This window comes from Miscanthus floridulus, chromosome 2 (genome assembly GCF_019320115.1).
Source record: "Miscanthus floridulus cultivar M001 chromosome 2, ASM1932011v1, whole genome shotgun sequence".
In the NCBI taxonomy this organism is placed as follows: domain Eukaryota; kingdom Viridiplantae; phylum Streptophyta; class Magnoliopsida; order Poales; family Poaceae; genus Miscanthus; species Miscanthus floridulus.
This window is the reverse complement of record NC_089581.1, coordinates 57,396,933-57,423,324: the sequence shown is the minus strand read 5'-3', so window position 1 is coordinate 57,423,324 and position 26,392 is coordinate 57,396,933. Positions and strand designations below refer to the sequence as shown.

Here is a 26,392-nt window from a genome sequence, read left to right as displayed (position 1 = left end):
GGAAAATCTGATCCACAAGTTTTTTGTTGATATATTTTTAATTTGAAGTTGTTTAGAGTCTCAAATATTTATTTTAAATTTGCATATTTTGATATTCCATTTTTAACAAATTTTGAAACAATCTCGGATGAAGACACACCCTTTATCGAAATTGCAGAGCTCTACGAGACCTAAAACTTTATAGTTAAATTTTTCATTTAAAATCATTAGGGGCTGAAATATTCAATTATACAAGATTACGAAATATTAATATAAAAGATAGCTATTTATATATACTCACAGAAGAGTGTACGGTCTAGTTGCAGGGAAGTGTTATGTGTGTGCTCAAATTGCCAGACACAAAATTTTTGGCATTTTAGGTTTTCTGAAAATGATTTACAAAAACGGTCTGGCCGATTAACAGTGACCATTATTTGTCAGAGACGGTCGTGCTGCTGCCTCAGAAAATCCTTTCCATAATAGTGCAAGCCAGTTTTTCTAGATTGCCAATTTTTATTCAGTCAACATAATTTGAAATGACCTTATTTGTGATTGTTCATGCATACTACAATTCAGCAGGAAGAAGCACAAAATAACAAGCTGCATCCTTGTCTGATGAACACTGGGTCACATCTATCACTACATTTGATGGCTTCCAAACACTAGAAAATAGTGATGGAGATCATCAGTTCATTCCTCAGCATTCATGCGGTAAAAATAAGGTAGCCGGCAAGGTTCGCCATCCACATCCTGAAGAAGGCTAGCCTTTTTGTAGCATTCAACACTATCCGCTAGTGTCTCTTCCAGTTTCCTTGGTTCCCATCCCAGATCAAGCAGTTTACGTGAAGTAACTGCAACCTTACATCCAACATCTACCATCCTGGACATGGACATGGACATGAAGTAACTGCAACCTTACATCCAACATCTACCATCCTGGACATGGACATGGACATGGACATGGATATAGTACATGCTCTTCATAACAGCCAACAAGTCTTTTATGTCCATTTGGTCTAATGAGCATATGTATCTCGAAGATGGTTCAGCATTCTCATATGCTAGAAGAAAGGCATCAGCAACATCGCGAACATCCACTATGGGCCAGAATTTGTTGTTCATTGTGTCATGACCTCCTGCAATGGAATAAAAATACAAGGAAGTTTGTCAGAGACGAGTACCAAGGTAACAGAAGAGTTAAATAGTATTAGTAGTATACATAACCTTTTATTATATATACGAGAACTTTGCTGCTAGTGTTGAGTACCACAGTCTGCAACAGAGGGCCAAAGACGAGACCAGGCAAAAGTGTCACAACATGCAGTCCGTTCCTTTTGCCGTATTCCAGAGCTATCTCTTCTGATTCGGTCTTTGCAAGAGCATACCAAATCTGATATAACAAGTAAAATAAGTGCATTTCTGAGTATGCAACTGGATAAGTCTATGTCCATATACATACCTAGAAATCTATTTATTTTAGGATAGAGAAGAAGTAAAAAGTAAATTATGCTTGAATGCTAGACCTTTTAATAATGCACATGAAGATTTTGGTAGAATGGCAGCTTCTGGTGTGTAAATAAACTAGGTAGTAAACATGATGGCATTTCTGAGTTCTGACCTTATTCTGCTTTCAGAAGTCTTTATCTCACCAGCAACTCTCATCTATAAGTTTATCTTCAGGCCAGTTCGGATCAAAACTGACAGAAGCCAGGGACGAGACCAGGATGATTTTGTTCCCCTTTATGAACGCGCGGTAGGGACAAGCGTCGAAAGGCTCCCTGCTGCTGCACTGTAGCCGCTGCAGGGGCAGGCATCGAAAGGCTCCCTTGTCGCACTGTAGCCACAGTACAGGCATCGCCAAAGTCAGCCCTGCTGTCACATCTGGTCAGTGTAGGCTTATATGGATAGAGTTGTATATATAGTTTTCCACTGCAACTCAGTAAAGTGAGCGAGTTCAGTTTTGCTATCTCCTCTGCAGAGCTCCGGCAAACGCTGGTGCTTGTACTGTGAGTGTGTGCGCTATGTTCTCCCTCTCTTCTTCTACCTCTATCCATAGTGTGTGGTCGGCAACACAGGTGAGCGGTCGGCTCACCCTTGCCAGAGATCCAGGGGCCAACAAGTGGTATCGGAGCCGTACAAGCGCCGTCGCTGGACTAACCGCTGGTGATGACAGATGGCTTGGAGATGGGCGACAGCAATGGCACTGTTGTGGCTGCCCAACCACGATAGGAGGTCGTCGTGCGTACGGTGCGGGAGGTTAACGGTACCAGTTGGCCGACGCTGACTCGCACCAACTATGTCAAGTCGGTGGTGACCATGAAGGTCAAGCTCAGAGCCCGACGGCTCTGGAATGCTATTGACAAGGGCACCGACAACGAAGAAGACGACATGTCAGCGTTGAAGGCTATCCTCGCTGCTGTACTAGCAGAGTAAAGGGAGCCGTTAGGGGCGAAGAACTCTGCTAAGGAGGCGTGGGAGGCCATTGCAGCGATGCGCGTCGGTTTCGACCGCGCAAAGAAGGCGACGGCCTAGCTGCTGAGGTAGGAGTACGCCACCCTCAAGTTCAAGGATGGCGAATCGGTGGAGGACTTCTCCCTTCGCCTGCAGTCGCTCATCAGCAAGCTGAGGAGCCACGGTGCCACCATCGACGAAGAGGAGGCGGTCTCCAAGTACCTCAACTCCGTGCCGGTGAAGTACATCCAGATCGCTCTCTCCATAGAGACAATGCTGGATCTGTCCACCCTCACCATTGATGATGTGGCAGGCCATCTATGGACGGTGGACGAGTGCATGGAGCAGGCCACAGCAACGACGGACGGCGATAAGCTGCTGCTGATAGAGGAGGAGTGGGCTGCTCAGAGGAACTCCAGGGAAGCCTCCTCCAGCGGTGGTGGCGATGGCAAGCGCCGCGGCAAGGCTTCGGAGAAGAAGAAGAAGAAGAAGAAGAAGAAGAAGAAGAAGGTCGACCCCAATGCCTGTAGACACTGCGAGAAGACGGGCCATTAGGCAAAGGAGTGCCCAAATCGCAAGCAGAAGAAGGCTGAGGCTCATCTGGCATAGGCTGATGATGATGATGAGGCCACTCTCCTGATGGCGACGTTCTGTGTACTACATGGCATTGAGGCCAAGGATAAGGGAGAGGTAATGGCGGTGGAAGGGCCTGGGTAAGCTCTGAAGGCTGTCAACCTCAACGAACCATGCGCCCAAGTCCACCTCGAACGCGTGGGCGACGGACAGGAGCAACAGTGGTACCTGGACTTCGGCGCCAGCAACCGCATGATGGGCTCCAAGGAAGCCTTCTCTGAGCTCGACGGCAACGTGACCGGCACGGTGAAGTTCGGTGACGGCTCAAGGGTGACGATCCGAGGGCACGACACCATCATCTTCAGGTGCCAGAACGGCGAGCACCGCACGCTGATGGATGTATATTATATCCCATAGCTGTGTTCAAGCATCATCAGCATTGGCCAGCTGGATGAGCGTAGAAATAAGGTACTGATCAAGGACGGAGTCCTCAGGATCATGGACCGAGAGAAGCTCCTTCTTGCTAAGGTGACAAGGTCCTGGAACCGGTTGTACCTGCTCGACTTAAAGGTGAAGCAGCTGGTGTGCCTAGCAGCATGGTACATCGAGGAGCCGTGGCTGTGGCATGCCCGATTTGGCCATCTCAGCTTCGACGCACTCGGTCGGCTGGAGAAGATAGTTCGAGGGCTGTCCCACATTAAGCATGTAGGTGAGCTATGTGACAGCTGCCTGGCCAGGAAGCAGAGAAGGCTGTCATTCCCAAAGGCGGCCAAGTATCACACGTCGGACGCTCTTGAGCTCGTCCACAGCGATCTCTGCGAACCAATCACGTTAGCCACAAACGATGGTCGGTGGTACTTCCTCCTGCTCATGGGTGATTGATGTTGCTATATGTGGTTGCAACTCCTAACGAGCAAGGACGAGGCGGTGGAGGCGATCAAGAAGTTCAAGGCGCGTGCGGAGGTGGAGAGCGGTAAGAAGTTGCGCGTGTTGCAGACTGATCGCGGTGGCGAATTCACTTCGGTGGAGTTCATTGCGTACTACGTGGATCAGGGTATGATACGACACCACACCGCGTCGTACTCGCCACAATAGAATGGCATGGTGGAGCGGTAGAGCCAGATGGTGGCCGACATGGCTTGATCCATGATGAAGGCCAAGAGCATGCCGGCAAGGTTCTGGGTGAGGCAATGACCAAGGCGGTGTTCATCCTCAACCGCGCGCCCACCAAGGCCCTAAAGGGCGTGACGCCGTTCGAAGCTTGGTATGGACGCAAGCTGAGCATGTCCTTCCTCTAGACATTCGACTGCATCAGCCACGTCAGGAAGACGAAGTCGGTCCTCACCAAGCTGGTGGACAGGAGTACATCGATGGTGCTCCTGGGCTACGCGGAAGGTACCAAGGCGTACCGGCTCTACGACCCACGTGGAGGCAAGGTGGTTGTCTCGCACGACGTCATGTTTGACGAGAAGGTAGCCTAGGACTGGGACAGTCCGGGCATGGGGGAAGCTGGCGGCTTCACCAGCATCTTTGTTGTCGAGCATTTGGTCATCCACGGTGGTAGAGACGCTGGAGAGGAGGTGCCGACCACTCCAGCAACAGAGCCAAGCACTCCTGGGGCGGTGCCGAGCACTTCGGGAGAGGTGCCAAGCACTCCAAGAGTGGTGCCAAGCGGTCCTGCAGTGGTGCCGACCACTCCAGGACGGGTACCGAACACTCCCGTAGCGGAGCCGAGAGGTCTTGCAATGGCACCGACCACTCCAAGACTGGTGCCGAGCACTCCGAGAGGGGTGTCGACCACTCTAGGAGTGGTGACGAGCGGTCTAGGAGTAGTGCCGAGCACTGCAGCCAGGGTGCCGAGCACTCTCGGAGCTATGCCGACCTATCCGGCAGAACAGGGGACTTCATCGACGCCGATCGAGTTCACCTCACCTCCAAGCGACATCACCGAGTTCGTGGATGCCTTCCATGACGGTGAGGAGGTGCGGTTCCGTAGGCTAGACAACATCGTCGATGGCACGGGGTCCTCAGACCTGGCGGCTCAGCTACTCAATGACCCAGAGCTGCTTCTCGTCAGTGCAGAGGAACTACCTATGTTTGTGCTGACCGAGAGCGATGCAAATTAGCGATAGGCGATGCTGGAGGACATGAAGGCGATCGAGGAAAACGAGACTTGGGAGCTCGTCGATCCACCTCCAGGATGCCGTTCGATCGGCCTGAAGTGGGTGTACAAGGTCAAGCAGGATGAGCGCGACGTCATTGTCAAGCATAAGGCGCGTCTCGTCGCCCGAGGCTTTTTCCAGCGCGAGGACATCGACTTCGAGGAAGTCTTTGCGCCGGTAGCGCGCATGGAGTCTATCTGACTGTTGTTGGCTTTAGCAGCAGTGAAGGATTGATGCGTCCATCACCTAGACATAAAATCGGCCTTCCTCAACGGCGAGCTGATGGAGACGGTCTTCGTCAGGCAACCTCCGAATTTCGCCGTCAAGGGAGTGGAGCATAGGGTGCTCCGACTACGCAAGGTGCTCTACGGGCTGTGGCAGGCCCCAGGAGCGTGGAATGCCAAGCTTGACGCCACGCTGGACGAGCTTGGATTCACACGGTGCGCAACCGAGCACACGCTCTACACGCAGCGACGGGGGAAGGAGGAACTCGTCGTCAGCGTGTATGTGGACGACTTGATCATCATCGGCGCACGTGCGGAGGACATTGATAGCTTCAAGCACGAGATGGCGGCTCATTTTTGAATGAGCGATCTCGGCGCGCTCTCCTACTACCTCGATATAGAGGTGAGACAGGGGAAGGAGGTGCTCACGCTCGGTCAGAGCGCGTATGCCTCGAAGCTGTTGGAGCGGAGCAGTATGGCTGAGTGCAAGCTGTGCATGACTCCGATGGAGGAGCGGCTGAAGCTGACAAAGGCTAGTACCACGGCGAAGGTAGATGCAACACTCTACCGGAGCATCATCGGCGGTCTGCGCTACCTAGTCCACACGAGGCTGAATATTGCGTTCGTCGTGGGCTACATCAGCTGTTTCATGGAGGATCTCCGAGAGGATCACTGGGCTACGGTGAAGTGGCTGCTGCGCTACGTCAAGGGGGTGGTGGATCAGGGGATCGTCTTCCCCAAGACTTGCGTAAGTGGGCTGCAGCTCACTGTGTTCAGCGATGCAAACATGGCGGGGGACATCGACGGACGGCGGAGCACCTCTAGCGTGCTCGTTTTCCTCGGGTTGGCTCCAATCTCATGGCTGTCGCTGAAACATAAGGTGGTGGCGTTGTCCACGTACGAGGCAGAGTACATGGCGGCGGCCACAGCGGCGTGCCAAGCTGTGTGGCTACATCGGCTGTTGGGCGAGCTGACCGGTGTGGAAGCTCACCCACCAGCACTGATGGTGGATAACCATCCCGTCATCGTCCTTGCGAAGAATCCAGTTCTCCACGACCGGAGCAAGCACATCGACGTCAAGTTCCACCTCCTCAGAGACTGTGTCGATGGGGAGCATATCGTCATCGAGTTCGTCGAAACTGGTCGGCAACTCGCGGACGTCCTCACCAAGCCGCTCGGACGTCTTTGGTTTACGGAGTTGAAGAAAATGATCGGCATGGAGGGGTTCTAGGGTTAGCAGCAGGATTAGGGAAAGAATTGTTAAGTAATTTGCTGCTCCCCTTTATGAACGCCCGGCAGGGACAGGCGCCGAAAGGCTCTCTGCTGCTGCACTGTAGTCGCTGCAGGGTAGGCGCCGAAAGGCTCTCCTACCGCACTGTAGCCACAGCAGGGGCAGGCGCTAAAGACAGCCCTGCTGTCACATCTAGTCACTGTAACAGCATGGCAGCTTGACATATCTGTGTACTAGGCTTAGATGGGTAGAGTTGTATATATAGTTTTCCACTGCAACTCAGTAAAGTGAGCGAGTTCAGGTTTGCTATCTCATCTGCAGAGCTCTGGCCAACGCTGGTGCTTATGTTGTGAGTGTGTGCGCTCTGTTCTTTCTAACTTTTTCTGCCTCTAGTCATAGTGTAGATAAGGGGTCAACATATTTTTCCGCACTTTCCTAGCTGAGCAAGCTTCCAGTACGTTCATGGTACATTTCACTGTTGGAGCCATCATCTCTTCTGTATACTACAGACGAGGTTAGCAAAAGGACAGTAACTAAAGAATAATAGAGGGTTAATGTTTCAGTTGCTCATATACGTTGAGTAAACACTGCTAACACAAACAGAAGCTCACTTTGTAACGAACAAAAACCTTTGCACACTGCTAACACTGCTATTCAAAGTTTATTTTCTTAGTTTTATTTATGGGCTTCTATTTTTTTTCCTATTTTTGTTCTAATTCATATTCCTCTAACTTTGAATAAGTTTATAGAAAATATATTGGCATCTGCAGTACCAAATAAATACACAGTCTAAGACATATTTGGTAATGGATTTAACAAAACTAATTTGAAATGATGTCGATGCTAATTGGACCTGCGTCTTGAGTATAAAACAAGAAACAAACTTTGTGAATCCTAAATCGCAATGGAGTCGCTCAGGCTCGGTGGCAGAGATGAAAGCAAATTTGGTATCGTATTGTTGTGTAAGGGCATGAGGAAGAGTAGCAGGATGAGGAAGTGTAGCAAGATGGGAGTTTACTCTGGGTGCCACCTGCGCGATGGATTGCCCCTACTCAAGAAGAGTGTGGAACAGGGTCAGCACCTGGAGCAGGTGTCCGAACCCTCAAAACTGGTCTGCAAGTGCTGATCTTCAGGAATGTCCGCTGAAAATATCAGAAGAAGGTGCTATTACAGGACACCCCCTTGCGATCTTGAAGGTGTGGTCCATTTGGAAGCAAGGAAACTAGAGAAACAATAAGTCTCTGGTTGACATTTTTATCTATGAAATCCACAATGAGGCTTACTTGGGGAAATCGGCAAGAGCAGAAGCATTTGATTTCCTAGTTATTTGCAATGTACACAAATGAATAATCCACTTCAGTCCTGAACCAGATCCAGCAGTCTGCTGGTTTTGGTACTTGTAGGCGCGTATTGCGCATGTAAACTCTTCTCCTATCTTATTAATATATAAACCGGTAATCATCCTGGATCCTTTTTTATATAAAAAAAGCTGTACAAGGAATGCTTGGTCTATTTGTCCTGTAGTTTCGTACGTACATTGACGTAAAGTTTATCTTGGTGGGAGCCACTAATCTGGGTTTCGATTTAATTTGCATCGACGTAAACTGCTGCTAGCACAAATGATTGTGATTAATGGATGTAGCCATCGAACCTCAGGGTCAACGATCTTGTCTCCAGGCACCGGAGAAGCCATATGGAACACCCCCTCGCACCCCGCGAACGCGGCAGCCACTGTGCCGGAGTCGAGCACGTCGGCCTTGAATAGCCGCAGATTCTCCGAGGCCTTGTCCAGCTGTATCAGGAACTCGTTCTTCGGATCACCTGATACAAATGCAGAGATCTCCATCACACTCACACGCAGCACGCTTGACAAAAACAGAGCATCAGCTTGGACGTACATGGATCGCGGACGGTGGCGTGGACGGCGCGTAGCCACGAGTGCTGCAGCTGCACCCACCTGCTGTGGCTGACGCAAACAAGTCCACAACTTCAGGCAGCAACAGAAGGAGACCGGTGACGGTGAGTAACATGATTGCAGAAATTTTTTAAAACTTAATTAGATTTGTACAAAAACTTATCAACGTTTGTATCTCCTAATATATTTTATTATTATTCTAAAAAATTTTACCACACGTCATGAACATTAGTATTTTTATATATTTAACTGAACTTAAAAAAGTATGACTCCTTAGAAAACCAGACATGAGCGTCCTTTTATTTTGGTAGCAACTCGATCGACAGGTGTGCTCAGCAATCTGGCAAGGAAATGAAGAAATGAACCTATTCCTGCCTGTTCTGCTCTTTGTTGTTGCGTGTTTGCATCCGCTGTTACGATTGTCAACCTCTGCTACAGCAAGTTCAGGCTTGGCCAAACAAAAATCAGCTCAGGCCATGTTTAGTTTCCACCAGACTCATGAAAAATGCACTATGCAAAAAGAAGATTCCCCGTCACATCAAACTTGCGGTACATGCATGGAGTACTAAATATAGACGAAATCAAAAACTAATTGCACAGTTTGATTGTACTTTACGAGTCGAATCTTTTGAGCCTAATTAGTTTGGACAATAATTCACAAATACAAACGAAATGCTACAGTAACGCATTAATTATTTGGCCACCCCAAATCCGGGAACTAAACGTGCTCTCAGTTCTCGCGACTGTTTTCCTTGGTGTGAAACATATAAATGTGAAACTAGCTTAGAAAAAGAATACAATATATAAGTCACTGTTATAATAATATATATTAATTCCCAAGATTGAATTAAATGGATGACAACAGTGTTAGGGGGTGTTTGTTTCCTGCCGGCTAAATTAATTATGCTACTATTGATTTTCTGATTACACTTAGCAAGCCTACAATATTAATCATGCTGCTTTTTCATATTTAATACTTCTAATCTATATCCAGATATTCGATGTGACAGCTTGACAGGGACTAAACTGTCTACTGGCTGCCCATTGCTGCAGCTTCACCCGCTTGGCTGCTCGGCGCGAGATGGTACCCCACCGCCCTCCTCCTCGCCTGTTTCCTCCTCCTCCTATATTTCCACCTCCCCCCTCCCCCACCTCTCATGTTTCCTCCTCCTCCTTCTATAGTTCCACCTCCACCTCCCCCACCACACTGGAATGTAAGCAGCAATACCCTGCTCAAAGTCATTGTGATACTGCTATGCGTGTTAGTAGTCCTGGCGCTTGTGGCTATTTGTTGGTTTTGTTACCCCCGATACAAAAAGAAGAGGAGGAGGAGTCACCGAGCAGACATCGAGCTGCAGGCGTTGTTGTCGCGGAGGACGCCCAGGAGGAACCAGCAGGAGTGGCGGAACCAAGGGTGGGCCGGTGCCCCCCTCCTCCCGACGACTATATTCTGGCGCGAAGGTTTTCTCCCTGCCTGTTTTCTCCTCCTCCAGCCATATTTCCACTTCCGCCACCATGTGCACGGCCCTGACAAGAACGAGCGCACTACCTCACCCAAGATATTCTGGTGCGCCGAGATATTGAACTGCAGTTTGGCAGCTGTTAAGGTTCTCTTCTCAGCCGTAAGTTTGTATTGTCACACATGGCTATATAACGCAGCACACTACCCTCGCCTCTCGCTCCAATCTCTTCTCTGCCGTAAGTTTGTATTGTCACACAATGCTGAAAATTTTGGCTATATAACGCAGCACACTGTCCTCGCCTCTCGCCCCCCCCCCACACACACACCACCCCCCCACACCACCACCACCACCACACCCCACACACACCACCGTTGCCATCGTGACCAAGCGTCACACTGGTCCCATTCTACGACTACATAAATACAGGCAAATCCCCACTCCCTAGCGGCTGGCTGGTGTGCACTTGGAAAGGAAGACACAAAAGAGTTGGGTGTACGCTGCAAGGGAGCCGGCCGCGACGAGCCCGCCGTGGCTATATAACGCAGCTTGACGAGCCACGACGCGACGAACCCGCCGCCTTCGGTCACACATACGCGCAGCGGCGACGCCATCTCTGATCTCGACGGCGGCCGGCGTATCAGTTGTGCCTTAGCTTGCTTAGGTTCGTAGACTCACCCACGCAGTAGCTTTGTTTGTCCATAGACGAAGTCCACGGCACTCTCATCAACCCAGTATCCACGGTATATAAACATGGTGTCGGTGCAGGGCCCTAGGCGCAAGGAAAGGAGAAGATCTAGAATTCTCCATATGTAATTGTAGTAACATTGCTATCCTAAAATTCTACTACCACTCTTACATTGTAACCGACTAGGAGACCTGCTGAAAGCTCTAGTTTGGTTTTGGTTAATTGATGAAACCCTAAGTGCTAACCTAGTTTATCAAGATGATTATGAGATAGGTAGCACTACTCCAAGTGATGATGCAATGGTGAAGATCATGACAATAGTGATGGCATGGTGATGGTCAAATGCAACTTGGAAAAGAAGAAAGAGAAAAACAAAAGGCTCAAGGCAAAGGTATAAAATGTAGGAGCCATTTTGTTTTAGTGATCAAGACACTTAGTGAGTGTGATCACATTTAGGATAGATAGCCGTACTATTAAGAGGAGTGAAACTCGTATCGAAATGTGGTTATCAAAGTGCCACTAGATGCTCTAACTCATTGCATATGCATTTAGGATCTAGTGGAGTGCTAACACCCTTGATAATATTTGTGAAAATATGCTAACACATGTGCACAAGGTGTTTGCAGGGTTGAGATGGGTTTGGGATTCGGCGCTTTCGGGAAAATGAAATGTCTATTTTCTATTGCGCCAGATGCAAAATTCTTGGTGATCGGCACACTTGAGCAAGGGTGAAGAAGTTAGAGTTGAAATAGAGTTGGTCGAAATGATGCTGGTGTCGGTCTACTGACCGGACGCTGGGTCACTTAGCGACCGGACGCTGAAAGGCTGCGTCCGGTCGAGCTGACAGAGAGGTCGCTAGTTTCGGTGTTGAACCGGACGCTGGACCTGAGATGCACTGGACGCTGGTTTCTGCGTCCGGTCAAACTGACGAGTCTGCACAGTGGCTAAAAGTTGAGCACCGGACACTGGCTGCGTCCGGTCAAGGTGGACCGGACGCGTCCGGTCGGAAAAATATGCCTCGGGGAGCTTACTGGAAACGACCGGACGCTGGGGCTTCAGCGTCCGGTCAGCTTCGTAGCCGTTGAAATCTGACGAACAGCGTTTGAAGCTGGTGACGCGTGGCGTCCATCGGGCGACCGGACGCTGAGGGCCAGCGTTCGGTCGGTTTGACCGGAGCGTCCGGTCAGAGCGTGTTTTGCCCAGTGAAGGGGTACAACGGCTCTATTTGATGGGGGCTCTATTTATAGCCCCATGACCGGCTCATGGGAAAACTCTTGCACATTTTCATTGATATAGCATCCTTGTGAGCTTAGCCAAAGCCCTCCCACTCATCTCCATCATTGATCCATCATCATTGTGAGATTGGGAGAGAATCCAAGTGCATTGCTTGAGTGATTGCATCTAGTGGCACTTGGTATTCGTGTTGCGCTGCGGATTTCGCTTGTTTCTCTTGGTGGTTGCCACCACCTAGACGGTTGGAGCAGCGGTGAAGGATCGGCACGAGTTGGTGATTGTTCGTGGCCGCCTTCGGTGATTGTGAGGGGAGTTGTACCTTCCCCGGCGGAGCGCCGAAAGGTAACTCTAGTAAATTGCTCGTGTCATTGAGTTACCTCACTTGTGGGTCGGTTCTTGCGGTGTCCAATCGTGTGGACGAGGTTTGTGAAACACCTCTTAGCCGCCGAACCACCAAGTGTTGGTCGACACAACGGGGACGTAGCGTGTTGGCAAGCACGTGAATCTCGGGAGAAAATCGATTGTCTCTCTTCTTTGTCATTCTCCCGGTGACTGGCTATATATTCATCTTGTGATTGGTTCATCCCCTACACGTCGGTATAATCACTCTACTCACTCATTTACATTCTTGCAAACTAGTTGATACAAGCTCTTTAGTGTAATTAGATTTGAGAGCTTGCTTTATTATTTATATTCATCTAGTTGAGCTCTTTAGAGTAGCAAGGTTGAGAGCTCTTAGTGAGTAATTACATAGCTAGTTTGTGTGCCTAAGTATTCATTGCAACTAGAATTGTTGGATAGGTGGCTTGCAACCCTTGTAGAGCTAGAGCAAGTTTGCATTACGCTATTTGTCATACTAATCAAATTGCTCTAGTTGATTTGTAGATTTTTAAATAGGCTATTCACCCCCCCTCTAGCCATCTTAGGACCTTTCACCTGCCTCCTGTGCTATATAAAGGAGGGCAGAGCTCCCTAGATCGGCATAGAAAGAGGAACAGACTTCACAGTCTAAACCCCAAGCGCAAGGGCGCAATATATTTTCCACCTAGATTAGACGTAGTGATGCTATTCCGGCGGACCGAACCATTATAGATTGTTGTCTCTGCGTTCACCGTTGACGCTGAAGCCCACCAACCATCGTCCCGGGTAACCCCATGACAAGTTGTCGGTCATCAAACACCGACACATGGACTACTTGATAACTAGAAGCAAGTTGCCATTATTATTTGGATCATCATTTGTTACTTTGCGTGCACCGTAAGTGAACCCTAAACCAGTTGGTCTAGCTATGCATTTTGCACTCTGCCGTCCAGAGTTCGAACCCCCTCAGGGGCGGATTTGTTGGTCGGAGGAGGCGCAGTTTATCTGTGCGTTGAAAAAAATCACTCGTCTGCCCCACACCAAAGTACGGGTCTAAGGCTAGCCCACTCTCACGGGAGCTATTGTGCCACTGTGTATGACTGAAGCAGAGGTTCGGGAATTTTCTCGACCTACATGAGAAAGTCTTCTTCAAACACAATGCCCGGGACTGTTTTACCGGCAGGTGAGTTTTTTTTTTTACTTTGCGTGCACCATGCCGCTGGAGTTTTTATTTTTTTTTACTGAAGAAACGGCGCGTCTGATACCGATATTGATGATTGATGATTGATGAAACCATGGGCACCACCCACGGTTTTGGTCACGCATGGCTGTATAGGCGACACCGACCGTACTTGTTTTCTTTATAAAGAAAGACTTCATTGATTTTTTTTCCCCAAGAACTGTCCGAGTCTTATTAGAGTTTCAGACGGATTTCATACTCATTTATACGAGGGTCATGTTAGCAAAAATGATGAGGTTAGATATAAATTAAAAAGAAGATGGGTTTCATCCCTACTAAACTTAGTTGTCACTGTTTCCTAGTGAATAAAGCGTCAACGAAATCTGCATTAATGGTTCACATTTCCTTCCCATGTGTTTTGGCTCGCATTCTCGCCTCCTATATTTATCATATGCATATGTAATATGTAATTTGTTCTACATATAATATTGAAATAGATTAAACTAAACTATTTTTTTAATATTTTTTTATGCTACTACTTGATTTAGATAGCATTGCAAGTGGCTATATTATTCATACGACACATTTAGTCACAACACCATGTGATAACTAATGTTACAACTAGTCTATGAAATTGTGGATTGAAAAAGGTTGTTTCATGTCCCAATTTAAAAGGATTAACCCAGGATTAAATATATGGACTTTAGAAGACTTATATGTTGATTTAACCCACTCTTAATTAACAACTAAAAGATAGGACTAAACCCCACAGCCTTATAAACAATACACACATGAACCACTGTATAATATGCCAAATTCAATATGTGCCGAATGTAAGTACTTTTTATTATTAACAGAAGCATTTTCTAGATCTAAAACAAACAAAACTAGATCGGTAGATGCCATTCGGCTTGCAAACATAACTAACTTCTTATCAGAAGAAAATTTCATACTAGTTTTTACTGATATCGGTAGATGCATCCAGGTGATATGCATAGTTTTTACTGATATCCCGATATAATGTACATTTAAATTTAAAATATATCAAAGTCGAAACGACTTTCAAAGCCAAAACAATTTACAATTTAAAATGGAGGAAATATCATTCTAAAAACTATAAATATCACCCGGTAAGCCTCTAAATAAAAACTTTTCTATGAATGAATGCTGTAACGACCAAATTTTAAATTACATGTTAAGCTTGTGCATCGTAAGTATCTCTAGAAGTTTTGAGATTGATTTGAGTGCTTTCAAAATTAATTTTAAATTAAAACCTTAATTTTTCGCATGTGACTTCCCAAGAACAATGGCATGACTTAAATACACAATTACACATACACAGATACTACTCTATAAATATTTTACTTCATCCATCTATAAATCGTGACAATAACCGAACAAAAAAGCTTCCATCTGCTAAATAGAACTGGTGATATAAGAGCAATCAGTACCGAACAAGCGTCTCAAGTTATTCCTTCTGCAGATGTCACAATTCTAGCAATATGGCACTGCAGACAAGTACCAAACGTTGATCTATGAATACATTGGCATAAATCTCATAGTAGAGTGATCCAATGCAGGCAATATGATAGAAACGCCAGCGAGGCAGGAATGCTAGGTGTCTACTCTGACAGGGTCGACTTCAGCTCTCCGCTCTTCTCCATCTCAAGAATGATATCACAACCCCCAATCAGCTCTGATTTGTAGTAGAGTTGGGGAAAGGTAGGCCAGTTGGAGTATGTCTTCAAACCTTGTCTAACTTCCTCGTCAGATAAGATGTCAAAGGACCCAAAGCTGATCCCTTCCTTCTTCAAGGCGTTCACAACCTTCGAACTGAAGCCGCAACGAGGAGCATCTGAGGTGCCCTTCATGAAAAGCATCACCGGGGCAGAGGAAATCAGGGACTTCAATCTGTCCTCCAGACTTTTTTTTGGAATAACCCCTTTCTCAGACAGGACCTTCTTCAGCTCACCACTCTTATGCATCTCCATCACTATGTCTGAGCCGCCAACGAGTTCACCTTTTATGTACAGTTGAGGGTAACTGGGCCAGTTTGAGAGCACCTTCAGTCCCTGTCTAACCTCATCATCTGAAAGAATGTCAAAACTGGAGAAAGGAATGTTCTCTTGCTTAAGTATGTGAAGCAACTTTCCACTGAACCCACACTTTGGTTCCTCAGGTGTACCTTTGATGAATACCATCACTGGGCTGGAATTAATAAGGCTTTCCAAACGAGCTTTCTGAGCATCAGTAAGCCCGATTGGTTCAGCAACTGCAAAACCCTTCTCAGTTGCAGACCCAGGTTCACCTGCTTTTTCATTTTTGCTGCCCTGTGGTTTGAGGGGAATATTGTGCTCCTCAAAAACATCCTTCAATTCACCAGTGTCATGCATAGCAATAACGATATCACATCCACCAAGCAGCTCACCTTTGCAGTAGAGTTGAGGGAAAGTAGGCCAGTTGGAGAACTTCTTCATGCCTTCACGAACATCATTATCTGTAAGAATGTCAAAACTCCCAAATTTGACTCCTTCCTGCTTCAAAATGTCAACCACTTTACGGCTGAAACCACACCTTGGTTGTTCTGGGGTTCCCTTCATAAATAAAAACACAGGATGGGAATTGACAAGCTGCTCCAATTGCTTATTCAATGCATCTTCCGTGCTACCAGAGTTTGTGCTTTCAGCAGCAGAAGAACCATTTTGTTGTGCTATCTTTTGGATGTTTTCAAGTACAGCAGGCCCAGCAGCAACTCCGAGGCTAGCAGGTACAGCAGACTCAGCAACACTAGCAGGCCCAGCTACCTTTGCAACCTTATTGGCTAGGCTGGCTGGGTTTGCTCCCTCCAAAGTATCGACAGTTTTACCTTCCTGCAAGCAGACGACATATGCATGAAAAGGGGCACTTCTCTCACAAAAAGATCAGCATACAAGTGTTCAAAGCAGCCAGTAACAAACATTAAGCATTGCAAGGAACTCCTGAAGTTAAACAACCAAAAGAGTGGTTCTTTGGCACACCAGGGCACGCCCGAATTTCATTAATCATTACCAAAGTGACGAAATTACAGGGTTTGCCACACACAAGAAATATCTACATACTCCCTCCGTTCCAAATTATAAGTCGCTTTGAATTTTTTGGTTCATCCATTTTGCTCTGTATCTAGACATATTATTTATCTAGATGCATAGCAAAATGGATGTACCAAAAAAGTCAAAACGACTTATAATTTGGAACGGAGGGAGTACATAATACAAGCACTATAGAAAAGTAATATATTAGAAGGTTTTCCATGCAAAATTTAATTGTATCATACCATCATGCAGAATTAGGACACAAGACAACCAAATCTAAGAGGCAGTGACCACAGATGAAATCAACTAATTTATTATTTGTAGCAAACAAATTAACAATGTACGCAGATATCACAATTATTGGAGATATATAAGTCCTACCGAAGTCCAGAGTCCACATGCCATGACGCTGTAACTAAGAAAAAAAAGAAACTATACAAGCATCCTTTGTGAAATGTACTCGCAAGCATTCCACAGGTTGAGCCACTGAGATCGCAGAGAACACTTCATTTGGCACTATGAAGCCTTTAATCACTGAAAGCCTATATAGCCTACAAAATCATACTACACGCCTAAGCCTAACCACAATCTGTGCATCCAAATGGACTCTTTGGCATAGAGTACAGAAAATTAGTGAGAATAAACTTGTACAAAAATTCAATGTATGCAGACTCCAGTTTTTTTTAATGAAAAAGCAGGAGCTCTAGCATTCAATTAAGAAGGAAAGAAGAGGTGGATCATCCCCATGCCAAACTCAAGCAGAAAACCTAGAAGAGCACTAAACTTGCCAATAATGGAAACCTAACAAGGGCTCAGGTGAAAATGGTTTAACACCTACAAAGTTATTATTTAGTATACATTATACAAAAGAGAATCTCTCTGTTGTGGACACAGATGCGTATGGCTCTGAGAACCAGGGCCAGCACTCATCATAGGGCAGCTAGCTGGGTACTCTTCTCCCATGCCACGAGTCAAGGCTCAAACAAGCAAGGAGAGACTAGAGACTATCAGTGCCTGATTTCAATGGATCCCCTTTATAGGATGGATTGACCAGTTGACATGGTTCTATCAAGACCAAGAAAAGTTTTCTAATGCATGGAATCCATTTGAAACAAAATAAAATGACAGGATAACTAATCATTGTATCCTAAGTATGAACTAATCTATCTTCCAAATAATGATGCATCACACAGTTCCTCATCAACAGTGCTTGGATACTACGCTGCACATAAAAGTGAATAGTCTGCCACAGTAATACTGTAGTGCCAATTAGGAGGGTTTCAACATGAGTATAATGAGGGTTTCAACATGAGTATAATGAGAAAATTGAAGACATGGATCCAAATCATCTTAACCACTTGCCATAATAAAAGAGTGGATCTCATTAATTAAACATTGTACTCATGATGTCATGATTGGCAGTAAAAATATATGCGGTTATTCAACTACCATGAAGATGACAAGTATCATGATTCCATCAGAAGTATTGTGCATAAAAAAGGGGGAAAATGTTTATCGACAAGAAGCAAGGCCGAATTAATTCGGTAATTGTGAATACCTTGTAGAAAACAAAATATGGCACCGCTGAAACTCCATGTGCCTCTGATATTTCAGGTTGTTCTTCAGCTTCAACCTGAACAAAAGTCATCACTCATCAGTGCAAGAAACAAATAAGCAAACAATGTAGCACCCTCCTAATTATGTTGACAGTAAACAAGCAATAACTGGACACAACAAGGGACATAGAAGTAACCCCTGAACATAATGGGCATATAAATGAAAAAAATGATAAATGGTTAAAAGATCAGTCTTATTATTCAGTGATTCAGTGACTAGACCAATGAAAAAACAGATGGATACTAGATTAAATTAATTATATTTGTGTTTATCCCTCTTAAATTAGTGCATAGCTCAATGGAAACAGTGAAATATCACAGGCTCAACTTGGCTGGATTCAACAGAGTGTTACTACCTCATCTCAGCATGGCACTATATAAACGCCACACCAGAATTGTTTAGCATCAAACATACAAGCAGGCTACTGAGGATACCATTTGTTTAGGCAGTACCAAATATACAGCGCCAGAGAAAGGCATACCAAATACATTAACAGATTTTAAAATCACTAATGAACAATCAAAATTCACATTGGACGCATAACAATAACAGGATACCCAGGGGGGGGGGGGGGGGGAATCCTCCCTTTGACCCATACAATACATTAACAGATTGGTACCCCCTCTGTCAAGAAAAGAATGTAACTCTAACTCTAGCACAGTACCAAGTTAAAGCACCTTAAGTTTGACTAACTATAAATATCAATATTTATGATATTAAATAAGTATCATTGGATTTGCCATGAGATATATTTTCATAGTATAATTATTTGGTGTCATAAATATTAATATTTTACCTATATACTTGGTCTTTTGTTTTGGTCACGGTGTCGTTGAGTAGTTCGCTGCGTGTTTTGGACTGTTGCTGCCGGTTGGGGGAACCTCTCTGTTCCTTCCAACTAGGCAAGGATTTAGGAGGTGGTCGTTTTATTTCGTTACTAAAAACTGCTGTAATTTCGTTGCTCCAAAGTAATGAAATTCGGATTCGTCCATTGTGGAAAGAAACCTTATATACTTGGTCAAACTTTAGACACTTTAACCGAGAATGCACCTAGAATTGCATTCTTTTTGGATTGGGGTAGTAAATCAGTCGTGAAAAATATAATTGAAACCAGGCCATAAGCATCAGAAATGCAGAATGTTAAACATAATCCCAAAATTTTGAGTACTCTGTGAGCTAAAAAGTAAGGCTACCACAACTTCACCGTTAACTAAGGACTAGGTTACGATATGTTTCAAACTATATTATAAACAGATAGTTCAGGCACAGAAGTTCTTTCACGAATTATTTCATTGACAGACAGAACAATTGAGTTTATCAATTTAGAATACCGAGCTCTCATTTTGCACTCTTGGACAAACGCGCAACGTTGCCTAACAAAGAGGGAGAAAAGTCTCACAGTACAACAAAGCAGCCCAACAAGCAGCAGTAGAAACCTAACTACCTCCGCCATATCGACACTAAAAACCCTAAAGTCGTGCTACAAATCCAATCCACAAGACGCCTCAACGAAACCATCCATCGGCGACCGGACCGAACAGAACCGAATCTACCGCGATCGGGAAAGCGCGAGGCGAAAGGGGGCAGCGGAAACACGTACCCGGAGGAAGGCCGCGTGGGGGAAATCGACGGCAAGGTGCGCGAAGACCTCGTCCATCTGCTTGGAGGCCTCGCACCAGGACGCCCAGAAGTGCACGGCCGCCGCCCGCGCCCCGGCCACCGCCGCCTCCAGCTCCGCCGACGAACGCACCTCCCTCACCGCCCCGCCGCTCGCCATCCCCTCTTCTCTGTGATCCTCCGGGGCGGTTGGATGAGAAGAGATGTGGTGATGGACCTGATTGCGGTGAAGGCGACTGGAGTTGAAGAGGAGGATGCGTGTAAGAGGCGAGGAGGACTCGGGTGCTGTGCGGAGATTGCGGGCTTGCGGCTTGGGGTTTTCCTCTGCTCTGCGCCGCCGCGATCGATCGGGAGGCCGGAGCAGCGAGGCCGAAAGTGTGTCCGCTGCCTCCTCGGCTTTTCTGGGGGGTTCCCGTTCGGCGTGACGCCGACTGAACATTCCAGAAGGGGGCGCGTGCGGTCGGAGACCGGGTGGGCCGCGGGATCGGCACAACAAGCTGGGCCTATTTGTTGCTGGGCTGTGCGGGCCGAACCGCCCTTGATGCTATGATGGTTTTGGCCCGCTCTGCCGGACGCATTTTTGGGGGACGTGTAGTATGGATATTTTTCGACTATTTTCGAAACAGATCTGTTCGTATCCGAGTTCAGATATCCAATATTCGATACTGTATCCATATCCGAATACTCAAATCGCATATTTATAATATCATATCTAATCGTATCATATCCGACATAGTTAACATTATCCGTATTCGAATCCGAATTCGGACAGAAATATAAAAACAAATATAATATCGATGATATCCGTCCATACCCGATCCGTTTTTATGCCTAGTCTGGTGACGGCGCCGGCCTGGCAAAGAAAGTACGTCATGCGCTGGGCGGCGGTGGGGTCTAGCCGCCGTCTGGGCGCTCCGCTGCCGGGTCGAGGGACCTATATAATGGAGGGGTCGCGCAAGCTGGTGAGCGCCCTCGTCGGGCAGAAACCCTAGTCGCCACACCACGGCCGCCTCACACCATCGACCATTCGACCTATTCTGGCAGTCCCATTCCTCCCCTGACTGAGGGGTCTCTCTTGCTCCTTCTATGTGTGTGGTGCTATCAGCTGATAGCCTGATACCGCCTCGGAAGATATTCCGATTTGTGTTTCTGCGTGCTGTCAATATTTTCCGATTTGTGTTTCTGCGTGCTGTATATTTCGACGCGGTTTTGACTTTTCTTTCGCCATGCGTGCGTCTTTGCCGGATCACACGGATCGATGATGCTGTTCAAGAAATACTGCGTTATCTTCCTGATGCAAGTGTGAGGCCGTCGTTTCGAAGGTTTCCTGATGACACAACTATCTTGCTGAGATCCCAGTACGTGCCCAACTAGTCTTTTTTTTTTCTTTCTGTATTTCTCCCCGTCTGCTTTTTCTCCTCTGGATTTATTTTTGCGTACAGTTTGGTTTTGATCAAATGCACTGTCAGATATCGTAAAGGGCAGGATTGTTTCATCCACGAAGTGAACGCGGAGGAGATTATTCCGTCAACCGTAGGCTGCAGCTAAGCAGCCTCTTCGGCTGGCTGGTTCGTGAAAAAGTATCGCGGACTGATTTGTGTGAGAAAAATACTGTTCCGACTGAAAATTTACGATCGTTTACGATACGCCACAGCCAACAAAAGCCACAGCCAAACGAACGGGCTGAAGAGCTTGGATTCATGCTGTTGGGAACGCTAGACCAGGCAATAGTGGAATCTATCGCTGTATTATACAAAACAAATCTATCGCTGTATTATACAAAACAAGATTTGATTTGGATTCATGCTGATGTTGTTGGGTACTAGTAAATATGACCAGGCAACAGTGCAATCACGGTGTCATACAAAACAATGTGATATGTATACCAGTATTTTAGCTGAATCGTACTCCTGTTTGACGCTTGCCAGATAACAAACCACACAAGAAAGGCACATGACCACATGACGGAATCTCTTCGTTTTAACATACTACACTAAGCACTTAGCACAATTAGGCTTTCCAGATAATAACAAATCAAATGTGTAGCACATGGCGTCTGGGCGATGGGCACAACCAGAAGCCTGGCATCAGTGCATCTGAAACAGAGCCCAACGAAATGGACTGCGTACATGTTTAGTGAACCCAGCCTAATAATACAAGAGTTCAGCCAGTTGCCAGCCTAATAATACAGTAGTTCAGCCAGTTGCCAGTTTAATGAACGTCTAAGGTATCATCAGGCAGACACAGGTTAACTGAGATAAGACACGTTTACATTACAGACAAACAGGTAAGCATCTAACATCACTGTTTCCAGAACTGTTAAGCGACCTTATTTACATCAGCACCTGCAGCATCCTCTGGTAGCTGCCAGCGATGAGCTTACCCATCAGCGGCATAGAAAGGAAGGGACTTCAGCGGCATCACCTTCTCCTGCAAAGGGAAATGGGGACGGTGAGTGAATTATACCTGTGTTAACAGAACGCTATGAACAGTGTGCCTCTGAAGCTACCTCAGAGTTCTCCACATGTTCTGAGGGGAAATGAAGACCAGTGGAACAGTTTTCAAGCACTTCAGGACTCTTCAGCCATGCTTTGTGAGCTTCAATGGCTTTCAGCTTAAAGCGAAACATCTGCAAGTGCCAATATCCAACCAATTCAGGTGCACAGTTGCTTTACACTAAGGTTAATTTGCAAAAAGTACCCTGAATGAAAAATGAGCAGGAGAAGACTGAATGTGCTCCAAACCTCGGATAAAGAAATGCTTGGCTTCTCAAGTTCATCTCTGTTGACATGAATTCCAGTACCCTGACATTCTGGGCAAACTATGGATGTTATTTTGCTTTTCTTCGGTGCATTCTTTGCCTTCCTTCCTCGATTGCTCTTCCCCTTGCGAGCTATTTGGTCATTCAGCATCTCGTATTGGCACAATATAGTCCAGTGTAAAAGGCAGGAAGTGTGAAAGAGATGATAAGCCTGCATAAATCAAGTGTAGAGAAGTCATTACAGAACATTTGGGATTTAGAGGGGAAATATAATTGCTATATTTTCGGGTGAAAAAGGTACAAAAAGACAAACAGGTCCATGCTCTCTAATCTTCAAGAAACATTATTATGAAACAGAGATAGCAAAGATTGCTCGAAGTTACTCACCCCATTTGAATTTCTACTGCTGCAAGCTAGGTTTCCTGTATTGCAGTTCAGCAAGGTGGCAACATCCTTTCCAGGGAGCATTGGTCTGCCGCAAATATCACACACTTTCTCAGCTGCTATGCGCTTCTGCTTCCTCAACTCTCTTCTCGCTGACTTACTTGATAAGAGGCCAACTTGAAGATTGTGTGAGGTACGTGCTGGGAAACCAGTCACAATAGCTTGGCTACTACCCTGTGGAGAGCTGTTCTGACCGTTTGACTCTTCTGAAGATGCTTCATGATCAGAGAATGATTTTTTCATTCGCTTTCCACGATGTCCAGCATCATCAATTACAAAGAAAGATCCAGCAGAGATAGAAAGGTCCTGTTCATCAGAAGACCACTTCCTGCCCAAATCATAAGTATAAGAGAAGTTGACTATGGCAAAGCCAGATTGCTCATAAGTGTTACAACTCTCAGAACCATGGGAGCCTTCTTGTCCTACCCAAGCACACCAGATCTTGCTTATCTTCTTGCAGTTCTTGCTAGCTTCACAGATCCTGTATGAAATATTTCCATAGCCCAAAAGATGCACAGGCAAGTCTGAAACAACGTCCTTTAGCAATACACCGGGAATAACAAGAGGACCATCAGTTCCACTGTTTGAAAGCACATGATCTTCAGATACAGCAGCAACTGTACCATTAGCACGGCCTTTTCCACCATTGCGTGCACCTTTCACACCATTACAGAAGCTTGAACCATCTCTCAACTTTGACGTCACCTCAGTATCATTCCTTGAAACCTCAGGCTGTGGACGTGTAACCAGAGCAAGCTCTCTGGTGCTCTGCGAGCTTGAGTCCAGCAGGAGCGGATCCTTCTCGCGCGAGTTGTTGAAGAAGAGCACGCCATCATTGAATGGCCACGGCATGGGCCCAAACAGTGTGACCTTGGCCTCAGCATACCGCCGGGAGTGCAGGTTTCCCTTGAGGTGGTCGAACAGCACGTTGTCGCTGAAGCACTCAGTGAGGCAGATGGTGCAGAAGAAGATGACACGCTTCCCGACACGCCGTAGTTCAACGTAGGTGTGCCCGCGCTGCCGCACCTCCCGGAGCGTGGCCTTCGCAACAATCTCACGTATGTCAACAGGGCCATTCCTTTTCACCACCAGCTCCTTCCCCACCATGGTTACCTCCAACCTCAAATTTCTGCTGCTTTGCTCACAAATCCCCCCAAAACTACCTCCGTACCCTTGTCTTCTTTAAATTCTCAGAAATTACAACCAAATTTCACCCCTCTTGAGATCTATGCTTCCCTCCAGACCCAAGAATTACAAACTTAAAAACAGGCTAAGCGTATAGGAGTACAGAGGGGCGGTGGCGGACCCAGTAAAGGACATGGGTGTAAACATGCACAGCTGAAAATTCAAAAAAAAAAATCGAGGTTAGTAGACATAATACATGTGTAATTAGATCAGATCCGCAAACAAATAGCTTAACTTAGGGTTTGGATGCTCGGTTTCGCACAGGAAGCTGAAGAGAAGGGGGGGAGAAGGGGGCGTACCTGGTAGTGCTCGTCGCCAATGAAGGGCACGAAGAAGACATGGCGCCCGATGGAGACTGCACCTGTCGTAGGGAGACCGCGGCGGCGGCGCGGTAGTCCAGCCGGCGCGCCCCGATAGACACAGACAGAGAGAACACGCCGGGGGGGAACGGGAGAAGAAAAGGCAGGACCGCACGGATAAACGGGAGAAGCGGCGCGGTCGCCCAGCCGTCGCCCGGAGAGGCGGAGAGACCCTGAGAAAGGGGGAGAGGAGAGAGAGAGAACGCGCGCGCAGGCCGTGGGGAACGGGAGAAGAAAGGCAGGGCCGCACGGATAAACGGGAGAATGACGAAGAATATTTCGATCAAACGCAGTTCGATGGTTCGATGGAAGGGAGGGTGGAGATCGCCGGCAAGGTGGTTGTCGCCGGCGAGGAAAATTTGGGGGCGAGAAGGCAAGACTCGAGCAGAGGATGAAATTTGAGAAGAAGGTTGGTAGATAGCTATAGAACATGTGTTGGGAAAAAATATGGGGCATTGCGTGTTTCAGGAGACTCTTAAACTGCAGTTTTTTTTAATGGCTCGTGGCTTATTTGACAAAGTTAACTACATCACATATAAGCACATCTAAGACGGCTGAGAAACACATTGAGAAGGTGAGAAATTTTAAAATTTAACATTTACCTTATTTTTCTTAGAAAACAATTTTAAGTTGTGCCTAATGGCGGGCCAATGAAGGTTAAAAAGAACCCTAATGGAAATATGAGCAAGAAAAGCATCCAACAATGTGGATTTCAATAAGATCTCTTACCTCCGCTATCCCAAAAGAAATGTAATTCTAACTTTGGCCTAAATTAATTTTAAGTTTGATTAAAATTATAATTAAAAAAAATTGTGTCTATGTTACCAAATAAGTATCATTAGCCCTTGTTTAGTTCGCGAAATTTGGATTTTGGGACTACTGTAGCACCTTCGTTTTTATTTGGCAAATAGTGTCCAAACATTGACTAATTAGGCTTAAAACGTTCGTCTCGCAATTTCCCACCAAACTGTGCAATTAGTTTTTCTTTTCGTCTACATTTAATGCTCCATGCACGGGCCGTAAACATTCGATGTGACAGATACTGTAGCAACTTTTTGAATTTTGGGATCCAACTAAACAAGGGCTTAGTTTACTTGATCTATGCTAACAAATAAGTATCGTTATTACATTTACTATGAAATATATTTGCACAGTCTGATACTTTTTCATAAATTTGATCAAATTTAACTTAGACAAAACTAGAATTGTAGCATTTGTTGAATGACAGAGGACCATCGCTCATATCGGTCATGTTCGCTTGTCTTAATATCCGTACTTTTTAGCTTGTTTTTTTTAATCGGAACAGTGTTTTTCTCTCGCAACAAATCAGTCGGAACAGTGTTTCGGCTTGTTTTTCCAGCGAAGCGAACGGGGCCATCGTGTTTATCAAGAGTTATCCAATCGGCAGAGGTAGATACAGTGGGTCCCGGCACTCTAATATGTATTTGTTAGCCACAAGAACTCAATAAGTTTATTCTTTTTAAGTTGTTTTAGAGGCAAAATATTTTAGTTTGGATTCAATTTGCATGAGAAGCCCGGCATCAACAACCAATTTAAAATTAAAATCCAAACAAGACATGCACCTTTTGTGAAGTCCTTGCGTCGTCGATTCGTGAAGTGGTAAACCACATGACTGCCGCGGGGTGCATGATTCTATCAGGCAGATAAAAAAGCTGCATCACACGCCTTGTCTTCTTGAAAGGAATCGATAGAATATGACAGTGACATTCATCTCTTTTTCATGCCCGCCGTTCGTTTTTATGGCCTGGTTGAATTTTTTGATGCAATTTTGCCAATATCGACAAGTGTTAGGTCCACAATGTAAATTGTTTCCGTGCCTGCGGATATGCTACACGTTATATTATGGTACCGGTTTCCGAAT

The 26,392-nt window shown here is 46.1% G+C and overlaps 1 protein-coding gene and 1 pseudogene across 1 annotated transcript; both read right to left on the bottom strand.

The window, feature by feature from the left end:
* Positions 1 to 669: 669 nt before the first annotated feature.
* LOC136538900 (phenylacetaldehyde reductase-like) lies at positions 670 to 10,609 on the bottom strand (annotated as a pseudogene).
* Positions 10,610 to 14,802: 4,193 nt separating this feature from the next.
* On the bottom strand, positions 14,803 to 25,296 carry LOC136524501 (uncharacterized). The gene is made up of 7 exons (XM_066517855.1): positions 24,451 to 25,296; positions 22,910 to 24,304; positions 22,506 to 22,733; positions 22,271 to 22,390; positions 19,745 to 19,894; positions 18,086 to 18,160; positions 14,803 to 16,326 (listed from the first exon to the last, which is right to left on the bottom strand). Exons 2-7 carry the CDS (start codon positions 24,071 to 24,073, stop codon positions 15,079 to 15,081), a joined length of 2,985 nt encoding a protein of 994 aa, XP_066373952.1. The 5' UTR covers positions 24,074 to 24,304; positions 24,451 to 25,296; the 3' UTR covers positions 14,803 to 15,078.
* Positions 25,297 to 26,392: the final 1,096 nt, after the last annotated feature.

Coding starts and splice junctions, on each gene's coding strand:
- LOC136524501 (XM_066517855.1), bottom strand. CDS start 24,073: ATGGTGGGGAAGGAGCTGGTGGTGAAAAGGAATGGCCCTGTTGACATA. Junction 22,391..22,505: donor CAAGCATTTCTTTATCCGAG/GTTTGGAGCACA, acceptor TGGCACTTGCAG/ATGTTTCGCTTTAAGCTGAA. Junction 19,895..22,270: donor AACATGTGGAGAACTCTGAG/GTAGCTTCAGAG, acceptor GCGGTGAGGGAG/GTGCGTTCGTCGGCGGAGCT.